Source organism: Pygocentrus nattereri, chromosome 16, assembly GCF_015220715.1.
Source record: "Pygocentrus nattereri isolate fPygNat1 chromosome 16, fPygNat1.pri, whole genome shotgun sequence".
In the NCBI taxonomy this organism is placed as follows: domain Eukaryota; kingdom Metazoa; phylum Chordata; class Actinopteri; order Characiformes; family Serrasalmidae; genus Pygocentrus; species Pygocentrus nattereri.
In genome coordinates this window covers 22,908,816-22,936,164 of record NC_051226.1, presented here as the reverse complement: position 1 = coordinate 22,936,164, position 27,349 = coordinate 22,908,816, and the positions used below count along the sequence as shown (strand labels likewise).

Below are 27,349 nucleotides of genomic sequence, written 5' to 3'. Positions count from 1 at the left end.
TGTTATCAAAAGCTGTGTAATAAATGGCTTTCATTCAAGATTATACAAAACTTTCATAGAAGCATACATGGTTAATGACACAGACAAAATGTCCACCAGCAAATACAATCATGATATCTTGCTACTGGATGCACCCTTAATTCTGCATAGAAGCTGTCTCCCTATTTGTTTGATTTGGTTACTAGGTATGGCTTTCTGTTTGGAAGCTGAGCTTTCAACCAGTTCATAACTTGAGATGCCTTGAAAATGAAATATTCTGATAATATTCCTGAAAATGCAATTGTATTTCAGCAGCTGATTTTCTGCTGACAAATGGTACTGACTTAATGTACAGTTAACTAGCTTTTTCCAGTTGATTGGTGCATGTATGTGTTTCTGAATCTTTGGTCATGCTTAACAGGAAATGATCAAAAACATATTTCACATGTTAAAAAAAGTATATGTATAAAAAAGAATATAAAAAAACAGTTTAGTTGTAAACTGTTGCTATACAATGCAAATTATAGAGAAGCATTCAAATATAGTTCAGTGTATAAGGTAAAAAAGAAAGGTTACATTTTTCAAAAGAGAAAGAGAAAACCAACAATGTCACATTCCTAGCATGGAATATATATTCCCTATAGGAAATAACATCACAGTTGCCTTATTAATGCCCTTTCTGTTTTATACACGTACTCCAACCAAACATCCTTTCATTTTGCTGATTCTAAAACAAAGGCAAATACAAAAACATTAAAACAGGTATTCCAAACCACATGACTCAGCTTCACACCTCAGAATAAGGAAGGACGTGATGACTTCATAGTGTGAATTTGCTGCTGGTTCAGTGTTATTCACAGATGCAGACACAGTGTACTATCAACACAATAGTAGCACGTGCAGTGCACATTATGGGAGTGGCTACATGCTTCCACATTTGCGGGATTCAAATATAATGTAGAATATAATCTATGTTGGCTACTTACAGTAGTCTTAGAGCAGTCCTCACATTTTGGAATGGCCTGTTTCATAAAAACGCCATGTCAATCAGACCGTAGATGCCCCTAAAGACCTGTTGTTTACAAAAGATGAATTCTAAAGCTACAGCTCACACAGCGCTTTGTTTCTCACATTTTACATTTGATTGGTTTATAAGCTGTTTTGTTTCCTTTTTATCCCCTCCTTTCTCCATGATGTTCATTTGTTTGGCTTGCTGCTGCTGGGCTGAATCGGCTCGCTTCAGAACCACATAGGACAGAAAGAAAAACATCAGGCCACCAACCACGAAAAAAGTCTGGAGTCCCAAGAATCTGAAAAAGAGAGCTACATTAGTGGTTACTGTCATAAATAAAAGTTCTTCACTTTCTGTATGGTTTACATTACGTAGAGGTAGCTTTCCCCTTTAAATGAGTAGAACCCTCTGGAGACACAATCATCTTTTATCAGTTTTTACAGTATTTTTACTATTATTATAAAATAAGAATAATTCAGCCTTTTTGTATTGTAGTGCGTGTAGGTCCTGAAGCCTTAGGATGTGACTAATCTGGGATTTAAAGGGGTTAAAAACATTCACACATCTCATTAAAAAATATGGTTCTTTTGCTATGGTTGTCAGATTGGTCCTCACAGCCCCCACTCCACATTTTTCCTTTTTCCTTATGTGTTGGAGTGGAGGAATTGTGGGGCGTTGAGGGCCAGTGTGAGAAGTACTGCTTTAAGAACCACTGAAAAAGTTATTTAGAGTAATGTTTCCCAATCCAGTCCTCAGGGTCTCCCAGACTGCCCACATTTTTGCTTCAACCCATCTCACAACACATAGGGATGAAGAAAAAAATGAGACTGTCTGGGGGGCTTTGAGGATGAGTTTGGAGAACAGTGCTTCAGTGAATTTGCATTTTTGCAGAAAATTAAAAGTCAGGTCAACGATCTGCATAGCCTTTTCTTTAAATTTCCCAAGTTAGTTCAGTTAAAACAATCTCAAAAAACAAGATACAAAGCCGTCACTGGGACAGTACCCCTCTTGTCACTGTGGTGGTACGCACAAGGGTACATCTCACTACCCTTAATCAATGTACCATAATCCATTAAAATTATAGTTTCTAAATTGCATTGACTCCACACACCCCGTCTCATCTCCAGCCTTTTTATTTTATTGTTCTATTTTAAATCATTGGGTTAGGAAAAGGTAAAAATATGTACTTTTCACCTGGAAAAAACTTATTTAAAGTACACAATTGGACCTCAAATCCACTGTTGTACCTTTGAGAGTACAATTACATTATTTGTATCAATGAAAATGAATGATGAGTGAAAAATGTACCTGCACAGAACCTTTGTTTCTAACAGTGTACTGATGTACAACATTGTTAGAACTGCATCCAAATTATGTCACAAAATACAGTCAGAATTTGCTCCTTATTTGCTGAAGTTGTTTATATATTTGGTTAGATGTTCACTTCATGCCTCCCCCCATAAAAACTCCCCCTATTACACAGAGCATGGGGGAGTGAGCAGTCTGACTTCTGACCGCAGAGTGCTGAGGCATCACTGTGAGTCAAGCTGCTCTCTTAAGACATGCCACTCTGAGACTTTGAAATGACTCAAATGATCTAAGCATCTGTCTAATCAATAATTAAACACAGTTAATCTGTTTTTTCATTCCTTTTTTGGACACAAAAAATCTAACTTTGTGGGTTCTGAGTGGCAAAACTGCCTAACTGCCTGATTATATACAGACTGCTGTGTAATAGGGGAGTTATAGTCTGTGGGTGGAAATGTGCAGTGACTAAATTCTGGAGAACTAAGTATTATATCATAAACTTGAAGAAAGCAAAAACTTTTTTTGCTTGTATCAAGTTAACAAGAGATGCAGTAGTAAAAATGTGTTTTTTAACAGCACTTTTAATTCAGCTGGGTGGATAAAATTTAAAAAGTTACACAGAATTCTTTCTGGAACTGTTATATATAAGAATGTACCTTAAAATGTGCCATAGAATCACTGTGAACATAAAATACAGGAACTGTTTCTTTCCTTTAATCTATATTTAAATGAATCATAAATTCACAATGCCACAGCTCTTTCTTCAACCCCAAAGTGTTGCAGTGTGAAAGTAGAGAAGGTGATGGTCCTACCGTTGTCTGAAGAGGTCTAAGTTGTAGTAGTTGCATGAGGTCCTCTTCTCGCACTTTTTGCCCCACAGAATGCAGGTAGAATCAATGGCACTTCCATACAGGACAGGAGCAGGAAGAAATGCTATCAATGGAAGAAATATTCCACAGATTAGATCAATATTCAGGTTTGTAGCACTGATATAAACAGTCACTGTCTTGTAAACAATAATAGGTAGGGAAATAATTGGGCCTCATTCACCAATAGCTTTTTCTTTAATTTTCTCTCGAGAAAAAGACAAATTCATGACGTGTTCTTAAACCACAGAATTGTTCACACCTTTGTGCTCTTGAGTGTGTGTAGATTCACAGAGGCCCAGTATTCTTAATTGCATTGTAAGTTAATGTAAGAAGATTTTATCCCAATCAATTTGGCTTTATTTCTATTGATCCACACACCATGAAATGTTCATATGATGTAAAAGATAGCATTGTTGACAGCAGAAATAGCAGAGGGATAAAATGTTTCTTTAACACATATTACTTTCCTTATAAATTGCTTAAAATCTCAAAGATAAAATGCTGCACACAAATGAAAGTAAACTGACTGCACCTGTCTGACCTACTGCTCATCCCATACTACCTGCATTTGCATAGCTGTTGTTTCTCATTCCACTTATTCTTGATATCTGCCAACATCCATTGAAACATTCAAGTCAAGCTTGTTTATGATTGACGGTAAAAAAAAAGTACTCATGCCAAGAAGGCAGAACATTATAGAACAGGTATGTGAATAGAAAAGGGGCATGTTAGATCACTAGCAAAAACATAGTCACTTTCTGTCAGTCATGCATTCATCTTGTTGCCATTTTATGGGAGGACTATCTGATCACTGTAACTGCTTCTATTGTTCAAGGCAGCTTCCGTCTCCTTAAGTCTATAATATCTCTGTTTTGGTTGGCACTCACCAAGCACTCTGAAGAGCATGAACTGGATTCCCAGAGCAAAGGATTTGTCCTCTGGTGTCACAGTCCTGGAGGAAAGTCAGGACAAATAAATAATAATCTTGTTGATTAGATGTAGAGACAAAAGCACAAATGTCACGTTTAGAAAACTACTCCCTGATCTGAACATTATATTTCCTGTACTGCCCAAAATATTTAAGCATCCAAGATGTATTTTATTTTAATATTTAGAACTAATACAGTTCAGTGTAATAAGACAGTTTTGTATTAGAAGCTATAAGAGGAATACAGTTAGAAGGACACAAGGTTCCTGATGTCTTGGTAATATGCAGGCACTGTATAAATTTATTCAATTCCATCAGCAGCATCTGATTTGATATCATTTAATTGAACTGTAAATATTGGAGTTTCTTGAGGAGAGGTCTGGAAATAACACACTGACATGCACCAAATCAAAGTATTGTTTATTTGTATTTGTACCAATGTTAGTGTTTTTTAATCAAATAAATGTTTACTTTCCAAATACGTCGCTGTACATATCATTTTCTCAGATGCCCAATTTCTCAATTCCATGAAGAGAGATGTAAAATGAAAAAAAAAAGAAAACCCCCCCAAAAAAAAACAGAAAGCAGAAAGCAATGGATTGTAAATATTCTTCGATCTGTACTTAAATGAAAACACTACAAAGACAACATATTTAATTCTTCTTTTTAGCTCCATTGTTTTTGTAAATATACACTCATTCTTAAATTGATGCCAAAAATATGTTTCAAAAGTTGGGATTCATGAGCAATTGAAGACTAGTAAAATGTTCAAAAGACAACAATCATGCTTTGGTATGAAAGGACATCCCAGAAAGGCCTAGGGTTTTACAAGGATGGGTGGAGGCTAGCCTTTTTGCCAAAAAAGTATTAACAAACAATCCACCAGTTTTTTTTAAGAACAATGTTCCTCAATGGGCATTTGCAAGGATTTTGGAGCATTTCATCCTCTATGGTTCATTTTCTTCTTCTTCTTTCGGCTGCTCCCTTTAGGGGTCGCCACAGCATAATATCGTTAAAAGATTCAGGAAATCTGAAAAAATCTCTGAGCATAAAGGGCAAGGCTAACAATGTCAGCAATGTCCAGAAATGAACTCAGACTTCTCTGGTTCCAAGGCAATCTGAAATGAACTCTTGCACAATGGAAACATGCACTGTGCCTTGATGAGTCAACCTTTCAGATTGTTTATGGATGTTGTGCTCTCCAGAACAAAGAAGAAGAGGGTCATTACCAGCATAAATTTCAAAAGCCATGGTGTCATGATATGTGGGTATATTTGTGCTCATGGCATTGCACATTTGTGAAGGCACTATTAGCACTGAAAGATATAAACAGATTTTGGATTAATGCATGTTGCTGCCTTCTAGGTGACATCTTTTTCAGGACCATCCATGCTTATTTTGCTATGACAACACTAAACAACATTCTGCATGTGTTACAATGTGTTAAAAGTATCATATTTGGGTAATTTTGTAGATCAAAAAGAATTTACTCTGACTCAGGAGTAATACATATATATGTTTAAAATGCACTTTTCAGCTTACTTCCCTTTGCTAATAATTATATTGAAATAATGCAACTTTTAGTTTTCATTGCTGTGGTATGAGGAGTCACTGTGATCTGAAAAGTTGGCCTGGAGTTGAGGGGGACTTCTGCTTTCACTTAAAGTCTGAGAGCTAGAATTCAGGAGAAACACTGGTGTGATAGGGAGAAATTGGAACACAGGAAGTGTTGGATGGGGGAGGGGTGACGAGTTTCAGGCACGGTCTTTCTTCTCAAATTCTGTTGTTTCATAACTGTTCTGTGAGGAGTGTCTTGTCTTCAATTTAGCTCATTTTTTTTCATCCCAGGCCTGCATGGGCATGCCGATCACTAGTGAGCTAGATATTATTACTCTTAGGGGCTTTCATAACATTGCACATGGGAACACTTCCTAAACATTTAATGAAACATGTAACTACTTATTTATTTATGATCTTCTTAAATCCCCAGGTAACTGTGTGTAACAAACTTGCTATGCATATTTGAGTCTTTTCTTCTCTTACTTACAATAGGACATGTAATTATTATATTAAAGACTTGCTGTCATCATGAAGCCTAGCTTTCCAAAAGTCCCACAATCTTCATGTTTAATGTGAACCTCTGGCTGTGATGCACTGTGGGTCATAAGCTATACTCTGAATATAGTTTATTGTTGAAATCCAATTGTGAAATAAATCCCCTGCAGATAAAGTTAAAAGTTCCTCCTCTGAATAACATTATGAATATTACAGTTTTATCTCCACTAGAAGGAAAACCCAGCCCCACATCAAACACGAACTTATTGTTTTACTATACAGTACTGTGCGAAAGTCTTAGGCACCAAAGACACATTTTCAAAATCTGTTTATTTGTGTAGTGTTTATTTGCTGAGAAAAGTGTTAATATTTGAATAAACAAAATGTATAGAATATTAATTAATAATGATTATATATATATATTTTATGGATGTTAGTGTGTTTGTTTAACCATTTTTAAACGTTTCCTCGAGGAAGCCCAGTATTATACATAGTTAAAAAGCAACTCCTGGTTTGACCAATCAGTGCTTCAGTAAATTGTGCTCATGATGTAATTGATGATATTAACAAGTGGTGGCTGTGAAGGTGTCAGGAAAAAATATGGACCCAAGAAATTCTTGTTACTTTTTATTGTTTTTATTTGAATTATGAATGTGACTTTATTCTAATGTATATTGTGAAAGACTCACTTCTAAGGTAAACAGTTTAAAAATTTGCTTAGATGCCTAAGACTTTTACACAGTACTGTATATAACTTGTTAAATTCTTATTTTCCATTAAAATTAGATTTTTAAAAATATTTTAATAACAGGATTTTATTATAAAGTTGATTTGAAATCTACTTTATCCATCTGTGTATTATTTTATCTTTTTGCCACCCAGCCCACCAAAAATGTTCCATTTCATCTCCTACAATCAAAGAATGTGGGCACCCCTGCTCACTAGATTTGGGTCATAATTGACTTTGTATTCACAGGTTTCTAAGGAACAAAATGTATTTTAAATTCACTTTTAAGCTCAGTTAAAGCACAACGTCTTGAAAAAGGTGAAAACTAAAGGTTTGACAGAGAGTGACACATATAAGTAATGAAGTGGTGCTGAGATGCCTGAGGCACCCATCAAGTGATTTTTCATGTCATGCCAGAACTCGCCTGTGAGTCCTCTTGTATTCTAAGATAACACGCAAGGGCGTTATGGACGAACACATGAACCACAGTCAGCATTACATCTTTCAACATCTCTAATGATGCAGTTAAATGCATTGTACCATGTAAATATGTGGACGTACTCAGGATGTGCTACTGCTTCTTTCTTTACCTGTTCACACACAGTTGCAAAACCTTTTTAACTGCATCAAAATATCTAGTTTTAGAGACTTCTTCTAAGCATCACACCTAATCTTATCAGATCGTTTTGCTTCCTTCATTTCTTGTTTTTTTATTGCTTGGAGCTTTTTAAGATACAAAGCATCTCAGAAACTCATGACACTGACTTGTAACTTACTCTCTGGCTTAGATGGTACCTTCTACTGTATTATATATTAAACTGTAATGTGTATTTTAATGTATGGTGGATTGAAACTATTGCTTTGTCTGTGTGGTTTCACTGGAAACAGGAAAGCCCAATTTAGATGTTTTGTACATGCTCATTTTGCATTTAACCCTGACCTTGAGCTAAATTCTAAAACCTAAACCTAACTCTTACCTAACCCTGGTGCTAATCCCAAACCTTATGCTGTTGAGAATTTGAACCTTTATCTATAGGAGACTATCGAACTAAAGTGGACCGGAGTTATCACTGAGTCAACTATTACACATATTCAGGTTAGTTTGCTTTAGCACTGGGATGTTTATCATCATCTATTGATATATGTTAGTTTTAAGTGTCTCTGAGGTCTCAGCTTGCTTTTTGTTAGTTAGCTAAAACATGATTCAATTGATGGCTAAACAGCTTGTAATAGCTGGACTTTATGGGCTGAGTTGGAGGCTTAACTCTTTTTCCCCCACATTCCTATTAAAGTAATAGACATAAACACAGGCAGCACACCAGCAGTTCTTCCAGGCTTAGTAACAAGAGTTATTGCTGACTAAAAGTTCTGCTTCTGCTTCGGCTAACAAATATTCTGTAGACAGTGGTAAAGCACATAATGGGCATCCTATATGACATAAATATCATTTATAGTGTCAATATTAAAGGAGAATTTCACAGATTTTTCAAAATGTATACATAATTATTTGGTTAAGATGTAAACAAATTCATTCAGAGTGGTTTGGTGTGAAATGCCCTTTTCTAGAAAACTTTACAGAGTTACAGTTCTTCACAGTGGTGGTGATAGGAACCAGAAAGATTTACCACTATTTTACCATAAATAACATTATTTATAAAACTGAGGAGACAAATGGAGGTTCACTGGCTGTTTTGGAAAGTAAATAAAATGGCTGTATACTGTGCATTGTATACATTGTGGCCCTTGGTGTCAGTCACCACCACTGTGAAGAAATCTGAGTAAATTTCTCTACAATGCACCATTTCACATCAAACCACTTTCTCTTTAAGCATTTGGTAAGGATATGTAACTAAGATCTAAAACCAGGCAAACTGATTTTAAAATGTGCTGTCAGTTTCTAGGCTGGTCTGGCAGAGCACCAGGGCAGCTACTGAAGGTATCATATCTCTCACATTATGTGGCCTTCATGTTTGCTAATAAACAACTTGAAATCAAATGAAATGTATGAAAAGCATGGTGCAGAACACAAACCTGAGAATCATCATGAAGGATGGAGTCTGGGAGAGGGAGGCTAAGAAGCACGTAAGGGAGGACAGGATCATGAAGGGAATTAATAGATCAGAGCAGCCGTTCTTACATGATCCTGGTACTGCATGACCTGGATAAATGTCTGACCTCACACAGCTGCAGTCTGTGTAGTTCTAGAGAAGCAGGAAGAGAATTTTTACTAGGTCAATCACAAAGATCAAGACAGACATGCCTCAACAGGTTCTTGCAGGAGAGGAAAACATAACCTATGCACAACATACCCAAGGCTGAATGGCTTTTGGCCCCTAGACTCTGCCCAGGAAGAAAAATAAAAATATTTCATTTCATTTAACTTGTACTCCAAAATGGCCACTGAACCTACAAAGGTCTTTTGAGTCTTTATATACAATGGTGATAATGGTAAAATAGCTGTTAGAGGTGCTAAACTCTTCAGACGGCTAGTTCCAATGGTAGCACTTTACTTGAAAGGTGTCTACATAACACATTCATAACACCTTACATAAGCGCTTCATAACATGTTCATGAATGTGTAAATCAACATTTATAAAACTTACAAGTTTTACATGATATTAATATGGACTATGTCATTTTCCTGAGGGACATTTTTCAAAATAAAAGTTTTGTTTTTATTTTGAAAAGATTTATCAAAACTGAGGACTTTTTGAAGTATAAAGACAGTAGCCCCTGTTAATACCATGTAAAACATGTATACTTCATACTTCATAGACATGATATGAAGTGTTTATGTAAATGTGGTGAATATGTAGACACCCTTCAAGCAGTGTTACAGTTCCAATCACCACAGTTCTGAGTCAGTAAGTTTGTCTAGAAAGATGCATTGCACTAAACTAAACTAAACTATTCTGAATGACTTTTTTTTACATCACAGAGATTTAATTAAGCAGAAGAGTTGAAAACCCAATGAAATTGACCTTAATTGAAAATTGAACATCAGAGCGGCATGTAACATAATATGATATGATTAAGTTAAATCGCTATGTTGCCGACTTATGGTAGAGAAAAATAAATCATGCCTATCATGATTTGGATGAACCTAAAAGTGCATGTAACCATGACGGTGCCCTCATAAACGTTTTAAACAGCTCTTAGTTATATCAGCCTACAAACGAGCAGTTCAAAACACGAGTACCGGTAGAGTTACAACAAACACATCACAAGTGTCTCTGGGGTTGGTGAGCTTACAGTGTGGTCACACTCACATGTCTGACAGTGGCTGGAGCATTCTGAGCACATTCCCAGTGTTTATGATGAGACTTCAAACTGTGCACTTAGGAAACAGGCCTCTATGGCAATAAAATATGATCTCTATAAGGTATTCCTTCAGGAAAGGTCCCACCCCTTACTGTTACCAGTTATCATTTTACAGAGTAGGGCACATATTGGATTTATTTCTCGAGAGAAGCATTTTTGTATTCATTTTGTGAACCATAAATCAGGTTTTATTTTTCTCAATACCAGCTAACTATTTATAGCCTAAGTGTTAATATGACACTTCAGAGTGGAAAGATTTTGAACATAATTTACCAAAATGGTTCCGTTTTTTGTGATTCTCTGTCTGCAGCCTGCATGACAAGGAGATAGGAACTCCACGTTGTTAGAACCACAAACAGGATTGAAGGCTTCATTAGAGCAGGAACAATTCAGACTGCACTGCTGGGAACCATCTTGACTGAAAAAAAAAACAGGGATGAATGATATTTGCAACATTGTTTTTGGCATTTGACAATAATAATGAAGTACAAGAATTGAATTTAATTAATCAATTTAAACAAATTGATTGAAAAATCCACTGACACTGCACCACATTTGCCAAGAAGTAGGGCTGGTATAATAATTGATACAAAACCGTGTCCGAATACTTGGGATGAAAAATAGTACTGGTACCAAGGTCAAAATGTTGAAATTTACTATGGATTTAAAGTCTATTTTCTTAGTCAGTTAAAAGGCATTTAGAAGCCTTTTTTCTCTGTAGCAAGACCAAGGCTTTTGTCAGAGGTGGCTTTAGTAGATGCACCATTGCCTTGCAAATGAGAGTTCCATTCCATGTTCCAGCTAAATCACAATAAGACCTGTGACACCAAAAAAGATATTTACACACTGAGCGTGATTCATTTGTGTGAATCACTGTCTCGACTGGCATCCTCCCTGTCATGTCAATGTGCTTTTTGTTTACTTTTTGTTTACTTTTTCATCCACATGCTTTGTTTAGTCCAGCCCCTGATTGTCGGCACCTGTTTTCCATCTGCCCCTTGTTATCCCGGTGTTTTATAAGCCCAGTGTTCGCCCTTAGTTTTCGCTGGTCTTTGTGTTGTTTGATCGTGCTGTTTGAATTGTTGTTTGATTGTTCTGTTGGAAGTGTTTGGTTCCGTGGTTGTATTTTGTCATGTCTGTCCCTCCTGCTCTCCATATCGGCTGTTTGAACCTGTTTTGACCATGACCCTGGATTTGCCCTTAATAAAAGTCGCTTATCTCAGTGTATGCGTCCGCAACATGGCTCCTCATCCTTACATAGACAACTATAAATTTATTCAAACATGTGTATAACTGACACTATCTTGCACACCAAGCATGAGTTTTGGTACACTGAAAATGCAACATTATTTCATTCACTCTCTCTTCGATTTTTGCAAACTTTCAGCACTGACGAGAACTCTGACCATCATGCATGGGAACAGCTGCAGCTGCGTTCCAGCAAATAGAACTTTTTAATAGATATCAAAAGGATTGGTATCTCCAAAAGAAGCTCAAACAGGGCAAATTCTGTGCTACAAAGATTTAAGTTATAAATTGTGTGAAAGCTCAAAGTTTCAGCTTCTGAATGAAGTGATGAAGCTTTTTAAACTACTTTAACTTTAATGTTCTGTGGTTCAGATTTTGTGCGGATTGCTTGAAGCCTGTAGCAAAATTATAAAAAAAAATTATTGCTATAGCTACACAAAAAAAATTATAGGCACTACAGCTACTAGCTACAGAAATTTGTAGTTAGCTTTAAAAATGCACTACTTAGCTACTCCTCTATTCCTGGCCTAAGGATTCCCCTCTGGTTTCAAAGTAAAATTATGTGCCTCCATTTGAGCGTAAGAGTGCAGACATGAGATAGCCACAAAAAAATGTTGTGCAAGAGATAGAATCAGACAGCGAGAAATAGAACTAGTAAGATTCTGAGTGGAAGAGCTAGCTGACCTAGTTAAAGAGGGAACATTCATTTTCTCACTTTTTCCACTTAAAACCAATCTAATAATTCTTTCTCCAGTCCTTTAACATTGTTTACTCATGTTTATAGGAACTTTAAAAAGCCCAAATATTTGAGGCCAGAAACATTCCTTTGTCTGTGATGCCAGCCTCTGGCCCAGGTCTGTGACAAGCTAAATCATGTTTTATCAATGTTTGCCAGCTTTTGTGCAGTTTCAAGGTACTGATCGTGTCAACAAACTGGAGACAGGCTATTATGTTTTGATCTTGGTTTCTATTGCTTCATCACTATTTTTCTGAGAAAATGACAGATTTTGACAGTGTTTCTCTGTGGCAACACAAGTGGTTTAAGAACATAATGAATTGAAACTTGCGTGGAACATCAAGACTAAGGGATACTCACCTGAAAGGGTAGATCCCAGCAATCTTCTGTGTCGAACAGCCAAGGAAGAGAAGTGGCAGAGCGAAAATGATAGCCAACAGCACAGCGGTGCTGCACATGGCTGCAGAGGCCCTTACAGACAGATTCTGCCTGCGCAGGATCATGCCTCCTGCCATGATGCCCAGCATTGCCGAGGGAATACTGAAACCACCTGAGGACACAAACACACATGTTACTCCTTAAAATTGTTCCTTATTACGTGCATATGCTATGTAGGTGGAAGAGCACCCATGCTGTGTAATTCAAATCACAAATCCTTTTCACAAAGTCTTCCCCAGTGAACATCTGTTAATGTTTAAACATTTGTTTCTACTTTGCAAAATTACTGTTTTGGCTTGAGCTGATATGTGCCTTATGGACAGAGTCCTTATGTTAATAAACAAAGAACTGGCCAATGGTTAATAGCTATTTTGTGCTGAGATTAAAGTACTCCTGAAATATTTTTATCCCAGTGTACTGATTCTGATATCTGCAACATTTTGGTCCAGAAGGTCCCCAGTTTAACATACCTGCTGTAAATGTGCCTGCTGTTTGGCATTTATATTTCTACTTAGACCTTACACCCCCAAACCAAACAAACAAACAAAACAAGGCATGAACCACATAATGGCTCAAAAATTTAGATCTTAGCCGAATCGTGGATTTGGAGAATTGTTACACCTCCAATAAATAACCTGCTGTCTGGCCACTAAATTCTTGTCTTTATGATTTAAAGAAAACTTCACCCGGATCTTTTGGTTCCAGTGTAATTCTATCTGTTATGCTGTCTCTACTCTCCTAAAAATAAAAGTTTCTTAATGGTTCTTGGCATGGATGTATGGTTTTAGGATATAGAAACAAAACTGAATTGGTGAACTTTTACATTATGTGGTAATTCTTAAACTTTTCCCATTTACACACTTTTACTTTTAAACAAGTTTACAAATTTATTTTTTAAGTATACCCAAATATTTACATTTAACAGAAAGGGTTTGCTTTACCCACCAGACCCTGTAGGTGGTTACTCATCATCTGCTATGTGAAATCAACTTAGGCTGATTGTAAAAAGTGTCCTGCATGCAAGAGGAACCATTCAAATGAAATCCTGACGCAGCATGAATGCTGTGCGGTGAGAATATAGCTGTAATTTAGCTGTAGCCACCATAACTATTATTCTATTCTATTGGACCAACAGTTATCAATGAATTCACTGAGAATGTAGAATTAGATTGCACCTATATTACTTTGCAATAACTTTACTCACATTCTGCAGGAATGCCAATGCAATCACACTAAGAACCCCTTATGATTCTACTGTTAAATGTAAGTTTGTGAAGTTGGAAGTTGATTTAACACTAAAATATTAATTAAACATTTTGTTTGTTAATACTACTATTATACTATTATGTTTTTAAGCTAGTATTATTACTATAACTAGTGCTACTAATAATAATCAAAATAATTATGGTAACTGTGATATTTCTCCAAAGAACCTTTTTACAATAAAAAAATGTTTTTAAGCTAAATTTTCAGTACTTCAGAAATTCTAAAGAACACCAACGAACTATTTCGGAGTTAAGATTAAATGTGGGCTTTTTATGTCTAATAAGACAGATACTCAGGAAAGAAAAAGTAGGTCTATACATGCCTTATGAGCTCTGAACTAAGATGAATGGTAGGAATTTCCTGACACTGTTTGTTTATGAAGAATAGAAGGAAATGCACATCCTTTGATTCAAGTGCTGAGTACAAACGTAGCACTGAGTAACTTTGTCAGCTTACCAATCATGATGTTGGAGAAGGAGGCTGTTCGTGTGAACTGTCTCTCAATGAATTTGGGCATGAATGTAGCCAAGCCAGCAACCATGGCTGCTAAGTTCACCTGGGCCAGCACCACCAGAAGGTAGATGGGGTTCCTCAGAGTTCTCAGCACGATTTGCGGAAATTCTGTAGGAGAGCAATAAATGTAAGTTTATTGTATGAGGTTGAGGTACTTGAGAAAAACATGCTTTCTGATTTTCAGCTCATTTTTGAAATACTATGGTAATTTGCCATTATAAGGTTTCTGTTTTAACCTAGTCAATTCAGAAATAACGCAAGTTTTCAAGACTTTTGTCAAGACTAAGTGACTGAATTATCTCAGGTGAAACTATTTTCATGACACCAGTGGCAATTGTGATTCTGGGAAGACATAATCTTTCTTATGATCTCTATAACCTCGGTTGTCAATGTGACTCTGCTTGACTCAGCATGACACTGCTTGACAAACATCAAGGTAAGAAGACTGTTTTGATTTAGTTGTAGGATAAGAGGCATGTTACTGAAACAACCAGTACAACTTATGCAATGATTTTAAACTTTGAACAATGCTCACTAACACTTGCTGTAATGTTTCAAAAAGTACTGATCACTCTGAGAAATAAATGTACAAAACTGTCACTGGGGTGGTACCCTCAAGGTATGTTTAGTTTTCAGTGTCTTTAGTCTTGGAATATAATTGTACCATAATCCATTGAAACTAAATTGTTGTGTTGACTTCATGTCTTGTCTCCAGCCTTTTTATTTTACTGTTCTGTTTCAAAGCTTTAGTTCATGAAAAGACAAATATATATACTTTTCCACTGGACAAACTTTTTTGACCTTAATGCCACTGTTGTACCTTTGAGGGTATGTTTACAATGTTTGTATTTGTATGGCAATGTTTGTTATTTCTAACAGTGTATAGAGTCATTCCTTTTAGTATGGTCAGCTGTTTTCATTGTTTTTACTGAAATAGGGAGAGGCATGTTTTTCTCCTGTCATAATTACTGTAGTATCAGTGAAGTCAACAATCCTAATCTGTGTTTGTTCCTTTACTCACTTGCTTAAAGGGCAGATTATTTGTTGATGTTTGAACAATGTCATTCCTAAAATAAACATATATGAAAGGCACGGTGGATTTTTTCAGCCTAATGTAGGTCAGTTGGTCCTTTTGTGCTTTCGGTCTTCAGTAGGCATTTAAATCTACTCAGTTTAATTAAATGAAACTTTAATGCTAAGGCCTGCTGCTGTAGACTTTAGTCAGCCCTAGACAAACAGGGTGACTAAACCTACTTTTGAGGAATTGGATGAGAGAAAGTTCATGTGTTGTATCCGGCTCAGCTTCCTTCTCTAGTTTTAGTTTCTCTGGTGTGGGCTCCACAGGGGTCTCTGTAGATTCCTGTAGAGACAAAAAACAAATGATCACAATGAAATAATATTGTAGGTCGTAGAGCATAAAAGAGAATTAAGGGGAGTATTTTTAGTAACATTTATTATGATTCAGGACTACTCTCTGTGGGTTTTTTGTTGTCATGTGAGTTGCAGTCACTGCTGTCAATTTCTTTGTGTCAAGCTTATACTTATATATTTTTTATTTACTCCAACTTTAAATCACACTCATCTTATGTCAGCAGGCATTAGATCAGTTATCTTTTCTTAACAATTCACGTTTGCCAAGTATGCTTTCTTCCTTCTTTCAGCAGCTTCATCCTGTTTTTTAATCTCTTCAGTCTTTATTCTTACAGCTTAAGGCTATAATACAAGGAAAGCATTATCAGAAAAAGGCTCAAACAGCTGAGAAATAACTCCAGCATTAAGATTCAAAAAACCCATCATTAAGTGTTGCCATATAAACAATAGAGTATTCTGTAGTTACTCTGAGTTCTTATAAATGTGGCACTCTGTGACTTAATTATTTATTAATTATTATTCATTAAGCAAGTTTCATACAAGATGGTTTATTGCATGGTAGGTTTGCAAAAGTATGATTATATTTGGCTAAGGGTTTTAAGGGACCACATATGCTGCATGAATGGGTTGAGGGTGGTGGATCTGTTTCCCTCTAGGATTTGCGTCAGTATCATGACTGCATGCATAGACATTTCTTGTCTTTCCATGGGAGGTTAGCATGATATTCAGTCATCCATTCTGTTGAGCAACAGTTGGCAAGTAAATCAAGCATTCTTGTTAATTGTTAGATATCCTCAAGTGTCTCAGATTTCCTGCGTTACTTTCACTTCTCATGTGAAGCGGGACCAGGAAGAGTTTATATAACTAAGCTGCATCTCATTTTACAAACATTTGTCTGGGATAAAACCAGCAGCTAGAAGGGCTGTTTGAACTGTGATTGGTCACAACAAAAACAGCATTAAAGACTCACAGCTCATTTAGCTTCTAGTTTCTCTTAGATAAGCCTGGTTTTCTATTACAGTGATGTCAAACACTGTTCCAAGACTTGGAATTAATAATGATACCGCTTGCATAATGTTGAGTAAGATTTAGATCTGCTGCTACAGACATAACCAGTGCAACAATGAGAACAAAACGAAAAGAGTTGAAAAGAACCAATGAGTGATATATTCCAACATACCTGTGTAGTCATGCTTCTAGGGAAAAACAGGTACGGCAGGGATGTAAGGAAGAGGAAGGTTCCAGCTAGAAGAAAGCCCAGCCACCAAGCTCCAACCCACCTGGGGTCATCTCTCTTTAGGGGAAGTTCACCTAAGTGCAGACAGGACATCATTAGCTTACTGACCTGCAGACACATTGTAATGAGTAACTATTTCATTGAAGTTCAAGTTATGTTGTCATTGCTCATCACTGTCAGATCAAAACCATCTCCACTTTTTCTATATTATTTGAAAACTGATAATGCCAGCTGCTGTTTAGACTGTGGTACATTTTTTTTGTGATGAACAAATAAATAGATATGGTCCAAAATGACTTACAACAAAATCTTGGCCTTTTTTTGGTACAAGGGGTTACACGTTTTTTTGTTCAATACCACAGTATCTTAAAAATAAAGGTTCCTCAATAGTTCTTTGCTTGCGTGTATGGTTCAAAGGAAAAACCATCAATGAGTACAAAACCTTTACATTTACTGTTGTATTTGCATTAAAAAGCTCCAAATAATGTGAAGGTTCCTTATTGTATGCAAAATAAGTTAACACATAAATAATAAATAAATATTTTATTAACAAATAAAATATTAAATGTGCCATTACTTTAACACAGGCCACATTTTAGTTTTTTTCCCCCAAAATGTTAAACTCAGCTAAGAGGAACATGTCATTTGAAGAGGGTCACCCAAATGTTTACTTAAGACTCTGGCTCTTATAAGAATGTATTTACAAAAATGCTTCTTCAAAAACCCATCCACTGACAGGTCCTTTGTGGAATCAGAAGTGTTGCTTTAATGACAGCTCTCTAAAGAGCATCTTTTATTGCTGTTACTTTTAAAAAGTGTAGATGTTATTTAAAAATGATAGTTCTCCTACGGTCTCTCAGATCAGAGGGTGTGCGGTGCATGTGTATGTAGACAGGCCCAGGCTGGTCCTCTATGATTATTTTCCCTAGATCTCTAATAATTAATACATCAATGCAGTATTCAACAAACATGTTGAATCTTGGTTGTTCTGCGTCAAACGGCTTCACCCCCCAGTGCTTTTGATTTGTCAGCAAACAGCTCACAAACTTGTTCTCCCTGTAAAGTGAAGCTTTCACTTATCCAGGCATAGCGTTTAGGCTTGTCTCAAGGCAGTAATGTGAGGGTGTGCTAAACAGTACAAAAAGGAAGGAGCAAGGAACAGGTGTGAAGTGCTAGTATGTTTATTCTGGTAATAAAACTGCATGGAACTGTATAGGATGTATGTATGTATGTATGTATTTATGTATTGATGTATGTACGTCATCAAACTAAGCTTTTTTAATTACACCACAATGACTCCAGCTTGTTGCATTGTGTGATTAAAGTATGTCAATGTGCGTGAAGTATTTCCCACGAATGCAAATGTGGACACATTACAATGGTTAGTATGAAATGAAGATCTGCCACTTACCAAGTAATATGTTGAAGTCAACATAGTAACGGAGCAGAAACGACGCCATCAAGTATCCAAGTGCTGGTCCAATCACAGTTAATGCAAACAGTATTCCTGTGGGGAATGGACAGCAGTGGTGATTAGGAAAGGAGTGCTACTGTAAGTAATACTGATGCAGAGGTAGTAAAGTACTCTCACCAAGATAGATTGGTGAGTTCTTTTTATTTGCATAGTCATCTATGTAGGAAATCCCAAAGGGTTGTATAGGAACACCACCGATGCCCAATAGCAGTTGGCCCAGGAGGAGTATGGGAAACACTGCATGGTTGGCATGGCCCTCATTTTTTGAGCATGTCTGATTGGATGCCTGCAGAAAGCCTTCTCTCTGGCAAAGACCAGAGGTATTTTCATCTGAGCCTGTCAATCAAAGGAATGTAGTTGGATCAATCTACACAAGTAACCAAAAGTGTAACCATTAACAGAAGTGCATTCACTATAGGAATGAGATAACAAGCCATTCTAATAAGTAAATCAGATAAAAAAAGTATTATTGAAAACATGCATAAGTATTTGCCACTCACCGCTTACATCTTCTGTGTATTCATATTTTCCACTGATGAAGTGAGGCAGCGCTATGAGAAACGCAGCCATACTTGCTATCATTGCTCCAATCCCAATGCATCTGGGTCTGTGTACACGGCTTCCAAAAAAGCTCACAAACACAATGAACACAGTGTTTCCCACCTGCAGGCACAGAAACAGCCACGTGTATAATGATAGTTTACTGCACTGGGCTGGGGTTTAGCAAGGTTAAGTGTGTAAGGTTAGCAAGGTTAAGTTAGCAAGGTTATAGCAACAATAAGATCTATGCTTGGCTGATGAGACGAAGTGATTGGATGTTGTTGTATCGATGGGCCTCATTCACCAATATCTTCCTAAGTTTGTTCTTGAGAAAGGTCCTAAAAAAGGCTGTGTCAGATTCATGATGTGTTCTTAAACTGCAGAACTTTTGGCACCTTTGTGCTCTTGAGTGTGTGCAGATTCTGTTCTTACCTGAGAACACATCCCTGATAAGAAGACATTGGTCAATGGCAGAATCTTTAGAAAAAACTGTGTAAGTGGGAAATTTATAGGAAGAGATTTCTTCATAAGAACAGATGGTGAATAAGGCCCATTGTTTCTATTACTTTAGCTTGTTTTAAAAAATCATGCCAGTTTTCTTTCCAAAGTATATGATGTAATCCTGGCTGCATGACAGCCAACAGCTCTCACAGTTGACTTACTTACTGATAGACATTACTCAGAATATCTGCTGAGAATTTCACGGGACCTTGGGAAAGAGGCAGTCAGTTCTAGTGTAACACTAACACTAACACTCAACAGTTTATTAATAATTTATTAATTTCAGTAAATGCAATCACTAGAGTTAAACAGTCAGCTTCATTATTTCTGGCACCTTTGGTAAAGATGGATAAAAAGAAGTCATAAAAATGTCTTTGTGGTTAATAGCTCAGTCACACTTTAAAACTACATGAGTAATCAGTCTTTTCATTGAAATAAATATATTCTTTAAAAAAAGCAATTATAAAGAAACAAAGCAAAAAAAATGGCATGATTAATGGCACCCCTTGTGGAAAAAAGGTAGCATGTTCCCACTGACTTTTTAAAATCTACCAGTGTTTTCAGGAACTCTTAAGCTGTCATCCATGACTTCCTGTGAAATATGAGGTGATCAAAAATTCCCTTAGTCATACATCAACATGAGGACGATAAGACAACAAACAAATGAAATTAAAAGTGTGTCTATCTTCATAAATCAGATAATGAATATAAAAAATACCCAGAAAATACCCAAATGCACTGTTACAGCTGAAACTGTATTGAACATGCCTGGAAGAGAAGTGAGTATTTGTCCCCATACACAGAGAGGAGGAGGGTTAGAGGGAAAGAAACAGAAGTTGGAGATTTGCAGAAGATGGTAGCATTTTGGGGTGACTAAGTCTCCAACTATTTGGAAGGTGTGCCAGAAGGAAGACATTTCTTTCATCTAACCTCATAAGCACCCGGAGTTTGCTAGATGCTCCTGGAACTCAAACCAAGTTCTATGGTCAGATGGGATGAAAATTGAGCTTTTAGGCAAATAATCAAACTGGGCTTGATGTTAAAGAAAGTGTATAATATAATAAAGAAAAGAACCTCATGCTGAGTCCTAAGTGTGGTGGACAAGCTACGATATTTTGTGTTTTTCACACCAAAGACCCTGGTAATCCTTGTTAGAAACCTTGTTGGGATACTTGGCATCTTGGTCTCAAATTCTTTGTGCTGCATTCTCCAATTTCATCATGCATTGCAGGACAGGACTCATTGCTACCATGTTGGCAGAGAGAGACTGCACAGAGTATTAAATGCAGGGTTGCCAGTAACTATTACACCTGGTTCTAAGAAAGTCATTTTCTTACATAGTTAAGTTAAATTTAAAGATTTAAGATTAAATTTAAGATAGACTCCTGTCATAATTTCAGTCTTAAACTTTGGTAATTAAACACAAAATTGCCTTTTTCTCTCTTTATCAAGGGTATCAATAGTTAGTTGCTATGAAAAGAGCCTGATGAATAAGGGAACCTTCATTTGACATTCCTTGCTTACCTCATTGAAAGATGCAAATACTCCAGACTTTTGACTAGAAAGGCCATATCTTCTCTCTATGGTGGATATGGAGCCCTTCAGATAGCCAGACACCAACAGCTGGGCAAGCTGCAGCATTCCATGGCACAGCACAAAGAACTGAAACACAAATCTGTGTATGCTGCCAATGTCTCCAAAGAAAGAGCTTATTCTGGATTTCAGGAGAAGCACAAGTCATACTAATCCAATTTACATCATTATTACAAAAAACAGGCCAAAAGTATAAAGTTCCAAGAATTACAGTTCTCAAGAAATCTGAGCTGGGTTAACTCATAGGGTAACACATTCTCTGCAGAGAACTAACTTCTACATAGTTCAATAGAAAATTACTGTTTATTTGCTAAAGTTAACATATTGGAGGAAAACCTAGAAAATGTATTATTTGTGAAGATAATGTCACATGTTTTGTTTATTTTCAATTTTTTTTTTTTTTTTGTAACACTGTCTTTTTAGTGGTCATTCATAGGTGATTAATAAACTCTTATCAGAGTATCAGTAACAACCCAACAGAATATCAGTGAAGTAGCAGCATGAGGGATCTGAAAACACTGAATGAAATATATTGAAGATGTACTGTTCATAGATTACTTACATTATGTAGTTATATTGTTGATATGCTACATGAAGTAATTTTAATACGTTACTTCCATTACACAAAATCTAACCTCACCCAAAACCTAACTTTAACCCTGGTCATTATCCTAATCCTAACCTCAACCATAACCTCAATCCAAAACCTAATGTTAACATCATTAGAGAGAAGAAATTTTTTTTTTCTATATTTGGGTTTTACATGGTTAACCCTTACCCTGGCCCTAACCCTAACTTTAACCTTAACCTTAACCTAAAACCTAATCGTAGTCATCACCTTGGCCCTAATCCTAACAATAACCTTAACCCAAAACCTAATCCAAATCCTCACCCTGCCCCTAATCCTAACCTAAACATTAACCTAAATCCAAAACCTAATCCCAATCATCACCCTGTCCCTAATCCTAACCCTAACCATAACATCAACCGTTATGAACCGTTATATACCTAGATTTTACAGTTCAAATCTAGGTATAGAATGGTGTCAGTAACATGTCTGTAGCAGCTTGTCTGTATTAGAACATGTTCAGCGATTCTCAGGTTCCCATCTACAGTTATGAATGTGGACACTCCAAAATAAAAGTGAAAACAACTGAATTCAGCAGATTATAAACACAACTTATGCAGTTAATTAAAAGTTTCTTGATATTCTACTGAATGTATTCACTATTGCTACATTGTTGATTTATTACTAAAAGTCTATTGGTTGTTTATTTCATTCATGTTTTTCCACTGCACATGAAGAAAAATCCCATATTTAAGTTTATTCTTTGCAGAAGATGTTTTAACTCATTTTAACCTACAAAATCAACAAAACATGTAAAGGAGTTTTAAACTTTTGTATGCAGTAACAGTTACTGTAGTGTTTTGACTGCACTTTCAGAATCTATAAAAATAACAGAAAATCTGTGTAAAGAACAATGTGAGGATATGCAATGAAAGTCAGGAAACAGTCATCCGCAAGAAGCTCATCACACAAGTCAGGAAATGTTTTTAGGCTAAGCTTTGCTGGAATGGTGTGATACCACAGAAGCTTTCCAGTTGTGCTTCAAAAACACTACGACACACTACAATAAAGCGTTACATGTCACTGCTGTCGTAAAAAAAACTTGTATCTCCATTTTTTGTTGTTTTTCAGTGTTTGACATAATTTGAAAATTCCTGCTACTCTTTACATTGTTTGTAAATTTCATGAAGAATGGACCAAATGAAATGGCTCAAAATTATGTGAAAAAAGTCCGGTTCCATTGATTTACATTAAAAGTAAAGTAGTTTTTTTCTTTTTCCTGTAAAGTTAGCATTTCGGACATACAAGGTTTTCTTCTGACAGCGGTGATGTACTTAAGAACTCAGTGCTTTTACTTCTTTGGTGTATTCTTGAGGAAAGGAATCTACTTTTTTACTTAGTTACATTTTTGCCACTAAAATTTGATTACTTCCTTTTTTGTTTGTTTATTGTCACTCTACCAATCTTTGGTACAGTCCACTAAGACACAGTCCAGAATAGTTTTCTTTATATAAATGTACCATAAAGTTAATGTAAAACCGGTGTTTGGAAATCTCACCTTGATACTGTTGAAGAGGCCTGTGACCCTGTAAGGTTTTACCCTCTGTGGGGGTCCCTGTGGCTCTGTAGCTGTCATTACTTCTCTTTACCAGTCTTTCACAGTCAAACACAATCTGTGAAAAACAAATAATATTAATGTCAGCTGTCATGCCTATCTGAAACAATCCCTTAGGACCTTTGATCTCAAAGACCTTTGGTTTTCAAAGGCTTAGGGTTATATACTTGTGCTTGGCAAAACAGAGCTGTGCTAATGTATTCTGGAAATTCTGTGCAATTTTACAGCGGAAATCTTGTGGTAATCTTGCATATTCCTTTAATACAGTACTTCCTTGCTAATTACCTTTACCATACTTCTCCACCACACATTCACACTGGTTTAACAAGGCTCCTGGAAATTTATGAAAGCATGATGGTGATATCACACCTTTAATATGAGAACAGAAGAATGTTGGTACTGTTAGGTGTGTAGGCAAGCAGAATCTTATCTTCATCTCTCTCATCAAATAGATCTTGATATGACAGATTACTAAGATTTCTGTGACTCAAACACATATTATTCAACCTCAAAATGTCTGTGTGCTATGATTCACCTGCCGTGTGAAACAGCTTTCTGTGAGTCATCTAGTATAGACTGACCAAATTATTACAGCACTCTCATTTCTAAATACTTTCAACTAACCTACTTTCATTACTTGATTCTTCTAATAAGAATTGTTTCACAAAAGACGTCTGCATCTCCAACAGGTTTCTCTTTGGAACTGAATAGAATACATTTTTATTTGTTCCAGTCAGCAGTAGTAATGCTTGTCTAACAGTGGCTGCACTGAGGATGCACTTTGTTGCACACTCACCCCTCATGCATTCCCTTTTAATTGCGCTTAGAAAATTTTTCGACTAGAGAGGCTATATTCTGGTATTCAACACAGATTAACACAGAGGACAATCTTTTTGCTTTTTACTATTTTGTGATCTGTTGTGTCTCATGTGTCCAATTGTTGAATTTGAAGTATTCTTCCTTTCCACAGGCTGATGCTATCTCAACAGTGCAGTACATGTAGGTGATACCGTGTTATATTTTCTGTTGACAACCTTTGATCAAAGCTTTAATGATGGATACTCAAAACATTTAACATGTTTGGAACATTAGACTTCAAGAACAACAAGTGCTGACTCTAATTAATAACAGACATAAGCAGCTTCTAAGGGCCCTGCAGCCACCTAAAAACTTCTGGAGTAATACTGCACCATGTTGTCTAAAATGCTTGAGTGAGTGAATAAAAAGCAATATGTTTAGAGCCGAAACAGAGAACAAAAAGAAAAGAAAAGGCTTAAAGACAAAGGCATGTTTGTTTTTGTGGTTTTAATGTTATGGTTTGCGGTTGGACAACAAGAAATAGTCCAGTTGTGGCAGCTTAAACAGGCTTTCTGACCAAGAAACACAGTTGCGGCTTAGAACCCAAAATCAGCAACAAATCAACAGCAACACATAGTTAGCCAGTTAAAAATGTGTAGTACATATAGTATAGCAAGATGAAAGCACCCCAAAAAAATTCTGCTTAGTGTCCCTAAAGGCTAGAGCCAGCCCTGAGTACAGTCTTCACAATGAAAGCTTCTGAGGTTCTTAATAACATGCACAACATGCTCTAGATAACATGTCACAATAAGTTGCATCAGTGCTCTCTTACAACAATTCTGGAGGCATTATGTCAACCAAATACCAGTAAGCAGATGTTTTAGCCCGTATTTCAAGCAGTTAGGAACAACAGGATGTTGTTCTTGGCATGTCATGTTTATCTGAATTCAACACACCCCAAACTGTAAACACAGAATGTTTTATACACTACATTCATGTTTTTTGTTTTTGCACAAAATGTTTCGTCACAATACTTCATATTCCAAACACCACTGAATGTAAATGTGAATCTGTCTATCTATGCATCTATCTGTCTTTATTCATCTACTGAGGATTTAACTCCCTACTATAACTCAGGTTCTTCTTTCCCCACAGAATCATGTGCTGCATTTAAAGCAAAGTTACTAACTGCTCTCCTGCAAGCATGCTGAGCTCTACAAAGCAGTTAACCCTTAGATGTTATTACTGTTGTTTTGCTACACTATTTAAATGTAATAACACAATTAGGTGACATTACATAGTTAGATACTCAAGGAATTATATTACATTCAGTTTACAGTCTGTATCAACAGGTCTGTACTTTGTTTTATTCTCAAAAAAAAAATTTCCTCTTCTACATAGAATGTGCACATTATAAAAAAATGCCACTTTGTTTCGATTCGAGTTAAGAGAAATAATTAATCATATTTTTTTTAATTACACCTGCTTTATAATGACTGTCAATGACAAACAAAGAGTTAAATGTTCAAAAAGAGGCGTGACTTCAGTTTTCAGAAGTTATGGAATGACCTTTGATCCCTTAGATAATATTATGAGATAAGTGGAATGAACAGTGTTAGTAATATTTCACGGGAAGATAAACCCAAAACCAATAATCAACACATGGAACATATGTTGGACCATGAAAAGTTTTTTTGAAGTTGACTTCTTCTCTAAGAATTGTCAAAGCAGAAACATATGCGTGCACGCATAAACCTACATAGTCATTTCACAAAAAGTAGTTCACATGCTCTTGTCAGTGTTGCTGAACAATGCTTTCCCCTGTTGTCCTGTGTTCCCCTCTGGGAAGCTAGATTACTAAATGCTTTCTGTAATTACATGCACTGGTATACATTCTGGACCAATTAAAGGCTTTTTGTCCTAGTACCCAAAAATGTGTGCAATAGTGTAATAAGAGACACTTTGAAAGCTAAATTTCCTATCCAACCTTAAGTGTGATGAATACAGAAAGTCATTACTCAGCAAGATTACTCAGTAACATATGCAGCTCAGAAACATATGCAGACTACAAACGTAACAAGATGAGATCAAGCACGTGTATTAACAGGAGTGCACTTACTGTGGAGGTGCTGAAATGTAGTCTATCCTGCTTTCACTTTGTTTTCCCCAACTTTAGGAGACTCATACTCTAATCTCCATGAGGGTAAAAAAAAAAGAAAAAAAAAAGGGCGGGCTTTTCAGTTCAGGTTCAGACATTTCACAATCGTCTGCTGGAATGTACTTCTGGAGTGAAAATGGATTTAAAACATCTTGAACTTTCACTCTTGTCCTCCTTTCACTTTTAAATGAAAAGCTTGTTGATGTCAAAATAAAGACTGTGGTTAAAATGAATAGATAAATGGCACCTCACTCCAGATTTCAAAGAAACTTGGTTAACTGTTCAGATTATGCTTTACAGACTAAGACGGTTTAGGTTTCATAGGGTAATTTAGCCTTCTGTAGATTAAAAAAGCAATGTACATATTGCTAAGATTTGAAGTGAAGGCTGCTGTGAGCACAGTGACCACAAGATAGAGACAAAGTACTCTGTAACAGATTTTCAAACAGCTACTCTTATATTCTCATAGCTGCCCCCTTATTGTCATGTATGTTAAAAAATATTATTTTATTAATATTAATATATGTTTTTCTTTGTTTGTGTCTCCACTGAACTGCATTAGTTTTTCCTATAGAACATAATATTTCTTTCTCAATGCTCTTTTATTCACACACACACACACACATTTTCTAAGCCACTTCTCCTTTAGGGTCATGGGGGGGTGGGGGTGTGGGTTTGGGTGCCAGAGCCTATCCCAACTGTCATCGGGTGGAAGGCAGGATATACCCTGGACAGGTTGCCAGTCCATCGCAGGGCAGCTCTTTTATTTAATGTAATTGATTTTTTTTCCGCAGCGATTTCCTGAATTCACCATTAGCAACTAATTTTGTTTATGTTGGACAGCAGCACTACTCAGTAAATTACGTTTTATTGATTTTCTGTGTAAAAATCAGTAAATGTATCCTCTGAAGGGAATGTAAAGATGCAAATTGTATTGCCTAAGTTTAACATATTGGAAAGAATAAAGCATCAAATTTAAAATGTATCATAATATTTGCGGAGTCTACATTTTATTTTATTCTTTTACAATGTGAATGGGCAGGTGGGTTGTCTGTAGAGGATGTGTTAACATATTTTCAGTTAGAAAAACACCA

General features: G+C 36.3%; 1 protein-coding gene across 1 annotated transcript; it reads right to left on the bottom strand.

Moving 5' to 3' along the window:
* On the bottom strand, positions 1–26,317 carry slco2b1 (solute carrier organic anion transporter family, member 2B1). The gene is made up of 15 exons (XM_017704409.1): positions 26,217–26,317; positions 23,243–23,357; positions 21,048–21,185; positions 18,983–19,145; positions 18,600–18,818; positions 18,420–18,515; positions 16,952–17,082; positions 15,655–15,760; positions 14,344–14,508; positions 12,544–12,733; positions 10,473–10,617; positions 8,910–9,079; positions 4,056–4,120; positions 3,112–3,232; positions 1–1,289 (listed from the first exon to the last, which is right to left on the bottom strand). Exons 2-15 carry the CDS (start codon positions 23,318–23,320, stop codon positions 1,088–1,090), a joined length of 1,989 nt encoding a protein of 662 aa, XP_017559898.1. The 5' UTR covers positions 23,321–23,357; positions 26,217–26,317; the 3' UTR covers positions 1–1,087.
* Positions 26,318–27,349: the final 1,032 nt, after the last annotated feature.